At 36.4% G+C, this 8,242-nt stretch overlaps 1 protein-coding gene across 1 annotated transcript; it reads left to right on the top strand.

Moving 5' to 3' along the window:
- Positions 1–332: 332 nt before the first annotated feature.
- On the top strand, positions 333–2,793 carry LOC135596667 (protein LURP-one-related 8-like). The gene is made up of 3 exons (XM_065088731.1): positions 333–693; positions 2,135–2,371; positions 2,439–2,793. Exons 1-3 carry the CDS (start codon positions 370–372, stop codon positions 2,565–2,567), a joined length of 690 nt encoding a protein of 229 aa, XP_064944803.1. The 5' UTR covers positions 333–369; the 3' UTR covers positions 2,568–2,793.
- Positions 2,794–8,242: the final 5,449 nt, after the last annotated feature.

The following is an 8,242-nucleotide window of genomic DNA, read 5'->3' as shown; positions in this document are numbered from 1 at the left end:
ACAATCTGTGTCTGTTTAAGGGAGGATTTATATATTGGAAGAAATATATTCATTAAAATTTGGTGGGGCAAATATGCTATTCCCAACTTTTGAAAGGATGGATATGTAAAACTTCTCCTAATGGAGGATATATATATATATATATATATATATATATATATATATATATATATATATATATATATATATATATATATATATATATATATATATATATATATATATATATATATGAAAGAAAGTGAAAAAAAGCTGTGAAATGGCATGCATGCTCTCAACGACAACTACAACTACAAGGAAAAGCTTATAAGAAAAGAGGGGTGGGGGTGGGGTTGGTTCGAGGTCCGCCACTACTATTATTGACTGCTGATGGAGGCCACCGAAGGAGGCAACAACAACGAGAAGGAGAAGAAAGAGGAGAATGCGATGGAGGATCGGGTGGGTGATGGTGGAAGACGGGCGGCGACGAGGAGAAGCGGGGAGTTCTTCCCGGAGCTATGCTCGCCGGCGCCGGTGCGGCTCACTGTGTGGTGCAAGTCGCTGCTCTTCAACAGCCACGGCTACACCGTTTACGACGACGCCGACGGCCGCATGGTCTTCCGCGTCGACAACTACGCCCACAACTGGCGGCAGCAGGCTGTGCTCATGGACTGCGCCGGCCATGTCCTCCTCACCGTCCGCCGCTGTCGCAAGGTCACCCCTCTCTCTCTCTCTCTCTCTCTCCCCCACTGAAATCAGCTGACCGTGCATGATTGAATAGTGCCTGTTGTCGGTTTATCGGGAGATTCATCTGACGATACGAAATGAGAGTAGTAGGCGATCTCAGTAATATATATACATGGCAAAATTTATCTTCTTCTTCTTCTTCTTCCTAAAAACCAAATCATTTTGATGATCAAAATTATGATGCATAATTCAATAATGTGTAGGAACACCAACAACACACTCATAACTTGTGTAGACCTATTAAATAGAGAAATAAGACCAAACTCACAAAATGAGCGAAGCACAAAAAGGATTTATGCATACTCCCAATTTTTGATATCCATAACATCAGCGACATCAATCAATGCTTTCACAAACACAGCGGTCTTCTCCTTTAGAGTGCACCATTTTTCACCTGATGGTTCCATGGACTTTAGAAAACTTATGTTTTATCCCACATCATGAACACGACCACTGTTTCCTTAATGTTGACATATCCAAGAATCTCTCTCTCTCTCTCTCTCTCTCTCTCATGTATAGAATGAAAGATTACACTGTCCATATGATGAAGACAAGCATCATAAACATGGACAAGCTGAGAAGTAGCAATCTTACAGTGACAAACCCATCGATCTACCCTTCTATTGATGCCACCTCCTCATGCCCACATCAAATCATACAGTAGAAAGATCAATTCATACAGTAGAAAGATAAGCATATCCATCTTACTCAGAATATATACAGCCTTAAAAACCATAAAAAGAAATATCAAACATGCATGCGTGTTTGTTCTTCAAGACATCAACATTTCTTCTTCTTCTTCTTCCTGCAGTCATTGGTATCTGATTCAAACCAACACCTCCACGTTCAGTTTCCGCATTCAACACTCGAAACAACAATATTAAACCATAGAACCAACAATGGAACACAAACCTTAAATAGCAAACACATGAGATGTCTACCTCTACAAAGAAAAATTATTATTATTTTGTTATACAAGAAGAATCTAAACTAAAATATCCTTGTACACTTTCTTGTATAAATTGTAAAGAATTTTTTTCTCAACATATACTCTAGAGAAAATCCTAATAGCACTACAAGTCTTTTTCTTATACGTGTTGTCCTTACCGAGTCTTAATATACATAAGATATTCATAGAAGAATCAATTTTTTTGTTTATTAACCTAAATCTAAACAAAAATTTCCTTGTACAATCTTTGGTATAAATCTCATACAAGAAAATCCTAGTAGCACTAAAAGTCTTTTTCTAGTATACATCCTTACCAAAGCCTTGGTTTACATAAGACATTTATAGAAGAATCTTTCAATACTTGATTTCTTCGTCATCCATATAATTTGGTCCAATCCAAAAACCACCTAACATCCCTAACGGTACCTAAGCAGCTGATCATCATCCATGGTTTGACAGATTCTGAACTTGAAGGAGAGTTGGGAGGCTTACAAGGGTGACAAAGATGTTGAAGACATGGTGAGAGAGCAAAGCCCACTGTTCAAAGCAACCAAGGACTTGGGCAGCCACAGCTGCACCATCTCCATGTTCACCCAAGATGGATTCCAGCCATTATTAGGTTATCGAATGAGCTGGTCCCGCGAGAAGGAATGCTCCAAGATCTATCAGTCTGCTGCAAACACACTGGTGGCCGAGGTACCAACTGTTCTCTCCACATCTTGATCCATCACAGTCTTAAGCTTTCCTCGTCTCCTTTTCACAGGTTAGTAGGAAATATGGATCCATGGCAAAGAAGCTACTTGACAAGGATGTTCTAACTCTGAGAGTGCAGCCTGGGATGGATCAGGCGTTGGCAATGGCAATGATTATGATCACAAACTCCATGGGATGATCATGGACTGATTGAATTGAAGAGAGTTAGATATTCCTGGATTGTACATGATGGTATCTGAGGAAGACGAGGATGTGAAGATGTGCTTGAGATAGATAATAAGCAAGAGTGATTGTACACATCGTATCGTAGACAGATGATTATTGCAACAGCTCATACAAGAAGGAATTATCTTCATTTGTTGTAAATATAAATATATATGTATTGATGAAAGGATAGTTATGAAGGTACTCAGGGTTAGATTAGTCTATTATTATTACCTCATATTTATATATTTTTTATCAATGATGTATCAAATATCCTATTGAATCGGATGTCAAAAATGAGAGCAGGATAAACAAAGTATTGAGCATGATGAGGATGTCAAATAAATCTGGGTTAGGCATAAGAAAGGTTTACGCGTACACGAAGCAAGCTAATATTATTAGCTTAAGTCAGACTTATCAAGTTACTGGATCTAATTGCTCAAAATCCCACAAATTGAATAAAATTTTAAAAGGATTGTTTTCTTTCTAGAATCAAATCCCTTTTTTTTCTTTTACAATCCTTGCTTACTAGTTGTTAGTTGTTGATTCAAATATACTGTACATGTTCTTTTGAGATGCCATGGGTCAGTCAATCAATCAACCAAAAAGTTTTCTTTGAATGGGACATAAGCGGATACTTCAATGTCATCAATCAAAATGTAATCTACACATGCATCATTTTGCCTGATTTGCCATGTGTGTTAATTATCATCAATCACAGTTCACAGAAATAGCTGGTTCTGCATTAGCAATACGATCAATCTCCTTATAACTTCACTTTATAAAAGCGTAAACTTAGGTGCACAAACATAACTAGACAAAAGACTTCATAGATAAAGATGAACAACTTAGCCAGCTCCATACAGACATGTGATAAAGGATTTAGGGTTCATCCATGGTAGCACGACAGTTTGCTGGAGGTTGGAAGTAGAGTGATTCCAAAATGCTGGTAGTTGAGACCAGGAAGGGTGAAAGGAAGAAGGAGAGACTTCTCCATGCAAATGATACAGAAAAAGGGGTGAAGGCGATTGAAGTTGCTGAAGGAGAAGCAAAAGCCTTTTTGCAGCTTTCGCATGGATTGATTTGGATCGTGTGGAATGTTTGGGCTTCAGCAACTCATATGTGTCAGGTTCATCCTACAGTCTCTGCATTTGTATTGCTTGTGCTTCTACGTTACTCATCCAGTGTTGCAAGAGCTCAACTTGATGCAATCAAATTCTCATCCATTATATTAATCTTTTCCCGATAACTTAAGCTTTTGGGACTTGCAGTAACTCAATCAAATCCTTGAAATTGTACCATAAGTTCGAATCATATATCTATCCTTCTTTTCTCATCATTAATTAAAAATATTCATACAGTATTCATTCTTCACTTGGACTTGCACCATACCATATATTTGAGTTTCATTCACACATCAAATCTAAACCAACAACGAGATGATAAATTACATACTAGCCCAAGCTATTAAAATTTGTGGTCACTCACTTAAATAACAGAGTATATATATAATCATTTAAAAAAAATAACATTATCATTTCATCTAGAAGTTTAAGTCAATATAAGACACATACTCGAATTAATTATTTTTTAATATAACCTAAAAATGATCTGAATATATCCTAAAAGTTATTGTCAATTTCATCTAAAAGTTTAAGTCGTTAGATGAGACATGATACATATTCTTAATAATTCTTTTTAAGATGATAAAAGAACATGCTAAGAGTCATGTGTTTTGTTCTAATGGTGACATGGAGAAGATTGAGAGATGAGTTCTGAAGAGTTTGCACATCCAATGACTTAAGTGAATTATATTATCATAATCCTGAAGAGAATGTGGATCAGAGAAACTTACTTCAAAGTGGCTCCTTGTACTTGAATTTTATATGCTCTGTTACTATTTGAGATGGTAGGAAGGGAGCCTTTCCCATATCAAGTCAAAAACTTGATCTTGAACTAACTTTGACCACCATGATGACCAAGCTAGTAGCTACAATTTCCCAAGAAATGTAGAAGAATTAAAAGGTCAAGTTATGATGACTGAGTGGATTCTTAAAGACAACCAACTTACCAGAGTGTAGAAGAAGCTTAACTTCATTGACTTGATCTTTCATTCATGTGCCATGAAGTGAGCCACATTTGGTTGGCTGGACTTTAAATATCTGCCAACAGTGCTTGGATGATAACTTAATGTTGACCCTGCAGAATAAGGTTCCAAGAATGGTCATTGGTCCCTCAGAAATATAATATATAAAGGATGCCCAATAGGTTTAGATGGACCATGGAGCAGATTCCTCCTCATCGGACAGCACTTGTGTAAAAAACATTATCCATGCTTCACCCATCATCTGACCTGCAGATTGAAGTCACAAGCTAAGTCTCTTTTTCCCTTAAAATAAGGTCACACTGTAGTTTCTTTACACTACAGAATGACATGGTTATTTTGACTGGTTAGCAGAGACTAGCAAGCATGACAAAAGGACTTTATTGATGAAAACCTGCTCAAAAGAGAAATCTAAAGTTGAAGCATACCAGACTTAGTTGTCCTTGATGATTTACCCTTAAGAGTCATGGTCACTTATTAATTTAATAGAAAAAGTGCAATAGTCCAATCTAATACTTTCAATATCATGACAATGTCATATGAAAAGACCATGAAACACTGACTTCACTAACAGATTAGAAGGACTGAAGCTTAACCTTCTGTAGCGATGATTTTGATGCTTGGACATGGACATCAACTTTGCATGAAGATTCTTACCAGCTGGCCTCTGCATTAAAATTTCATAAAAGGACAGGAAGGCAAAGCTGTCACTCAAATATCATCAAGAGAATAACTTTTCAGCTCGATTTTAAAAAGGAAAATTGCCACTACTAATATCAATATAAATGACATTATAATGGTGAATACAAGGAATAAAAAAGGAATCAGTAAGTAAAAGCTTACACTTCCCCTAGCTTTCCACCAGGCTGGTATGAGCAATTAAAGCTTGAATCTGCTGAATAGGGAATCTGAGATGTACATGAATGTGATTCTCTCTCTCTCTTTGAAAAAATGTGCTCGTTGTGCATTCAACTGCATAAAGTCTACTCAGCAATGAGATGAAGTCTATGTTTGATAAAGTAGACAGTTCCTTGAACAGAAGTGAGGAGGTGGATATGCTTAAGAATGTCCACTGCACCATCATCATCATGTCACCATTTTCATCTGATCCAGTTGGCGATAACGCTATGGATTCTGTACCACCAAAACAAGAGAAAATAGGCTAGAATATTACAACCTCAGTTTTTCCATTGTGTCCAAACATCAGCCAACGACTCCAACATCTCCAACACCAATTGTGTTATTTTCTCCTTGCTTTAAAGTCTATCCTGGATGCTGGAATAGCCCCCAGATTAGTCCAAAGAATCCTCAGATAGTAAATTTGTACTGGTGAGAATCTCATCATAAACAAATGCTCCTGACAATCAAGTACAATAGCTTTAGTCGATAATGTGTTTTTGGTGTTCCAAGAGACAACTATATCTTCAAAGGTCTAGGTTCCCACATGTCCAGTGTTGTTGATAAATTTATATTCCAATGTACAGAAATCAGACAGATCATGTCAAAAATAGGAAATCTACAAAATATCAGGAGTGGATCCAAATTTGTGCACCAGAAGAGAAGGGAAAAGGTGATGGCGATGAATTAAAGTAAAAATAGGAGCATACAGAAATATCTTGGGGGTGCTCCACTCAGCTCTGCTCCTGCTGTTTGCTGAAAATGATATAAACCAAGAAATTATAGATTGGTAAGTTTGACTCAGCAACTACATAATCATGTGAGACACTTAAATCACATTTAGATATTAGATTTTAAATAAAAACAACAAAAAGCAACAAAGCCATAGTAGCTGCTCATGTAAAGAGGGCCCAGATCAGTATCATGAGTAATTCAATTCTGATGACTCTAGGAAAAGCTGATAGTCCTTGAATAGTGATCTATTTTCTAACATGTTCATGACATCTCTAGAAAAGGAAGCTTTCCCTAATATACAGGAAAAACAAATACCTTATACCATGTGCAGTATGAAAAGGGCTACTGCATCAGGTTCTTGAGGAAGTGACTGTTACTGGCAAATTCTATGTATGTCTCCTTAATATATAAAAGGGTTATGTAATTCTAAGCATATAAGGTTTTTCTCTTACAAAGAAATGCACTAAACTTCAAAAAGATATTATGATTAGATAACATCCAACAGATTGCAGTTAAGGGTAATTGTAAGACTGACATGAAGACCAATAGGAAAAAGGATACACTAATTTATCAATGAAGTAGAACAAAAATGTTCAAAATTGAACACTCCACAAATTTATTAAACAGCATATCAAGAATGCAAAATGGACAAAACCTGTATCAGTTTGGAATTAGTTGCAAGCAGAACTATATCAAGCTTGACCATGTACATCATATGGCAAAGAGGAGATTAAAGAAGAGACTCCAAGGGTGTTTAAAAATGAAAAATGGATGAGGATGAAATTGTATCAGTGAAAACAATAGCAGAATTTGGTCAGCTAATGAAACAGCATTGGGTAAGGCACGACAATTTAATAGAACTTTGTTTGTTATTATAATTTCAGTACATTACAGGGTGTAACCATGAGCTCAATGGCAGGAGAAGATTCATACAGCCGATAACAAATAGTTGGAACATCACGGCTTGTTGTGGATGCGCCCAAATCTTCAGAGATTGGGCGAAGCCTTGGATTCAATCTAGGGAATCATTTTTGTTGATTGAGTCTTACACAGACCAGGTTTCTCTAAAACTATAGGCTTCATCAACAAGGTTACTCTTCCATCAAGATTAGGATTTGATCAATGGTGTACATGAATCATTCCTATGGTCATGAAACTTTCCCTATATTCTGAAGCATGGAGTCACAAGTAATTACACAAACCTTCAGTTCATGGAACTGATTCACAAAATTGTGACTGGCCCCAGAAACACCAAGTTGATATAAGGATTAGGTGCTTCTATTGTATAAAAGAATCTGGCACAGGAAACACCAAATATAGATGATTAACTGTAACATCAGTTCAGAGTTGGCTACTCCTTGATAAGGTTGTATTTAGATTTTTTTTATCGTTAGCATTTTTTCGTATATAATTAAAAACTTATAAATAACTGAAACAAACATGATCAAGTTGTTGGTTCTTCAAATTGCTTACATAATGTTCCAAAATTTCAGTTCCAGATACTTTCTGCTTCTGGAATTCTAATGAACAGATAGCACACAGTGTCTAACATTCCTCTTGAGGAAAGGACAAGATTCAGTATGTGTATGATCAAATGAATTAGAGAGTTTGATGAACAGAGGTAAAAAATAAACTTGATAATCCTAAGGACAAAACAGATATCGGTGGTGGTGACGTATCGTCAAATGAACTTTTCAAGAACAAATAGACAAGAAACACACACAACAAATCATAAATGTTGTTTCTATTTTGTACTTTAAGAGTATTAAAAAAAAAACATAAATGATGACAAAAGCTAAAAAGGCCGCCCTGTCATTGGGCTTGGATCATTTCACCTTCTTCAGTCCTCAGGGTCTTCTTTCTTTTTCTTTCTTGTGCTGTTTCGTTAGTATAAGTGTCACCTTGTGATAGTA

This window comes from Musa acuminata, chromosome BXJ1-2 (genome assembly GCF_036884655.1).
Source record: "Musa acuminata AAA Group cultivar baxijiao chromosome BXJ1-2, Cavendish_Baxijiao_AAA, whole genome shotgun sequence".
In the NCBI taxonomy this organism is placed as follows: Eukaryota; Viridiplantae; Streptophyta; class Magnoliopsida; order Zingiberales; family Musaceae; genus Musa; species Musa acuminata.
Note: the sequence above shows the minus strand (reverse complement) of the source record. Positions and strands in the feature narration are given on the sequence as shown.

What these genes read in the sequence shown, in the direction of transcription:
- LOC135596667 (XM_065088731.1), top strand. Translation starts at nt 370, where the DNA reads ATGGAGGCCACCGAAGGAGGCAACAACAACGAGAAGGAGAAGAAAGAG. An exon ending in CCGTCCGCCGCTGTCGCAAG is followed by an intron (nt 694 to 2,134) that starts GTCACCCCTCTC and finishes ATGGTTTGACAG; the next exon opens with ATTCTGAACTTGAAGGAGAG. An exon ending in CAAACACACTGGTGGCCGAG is followed by an intron (nt 2,372 to 2,438) that starts GTACCAACTGTT and finishes TCCTTTTCACAG; the next exon opens with GTTAGTAGGAAATATGGATC.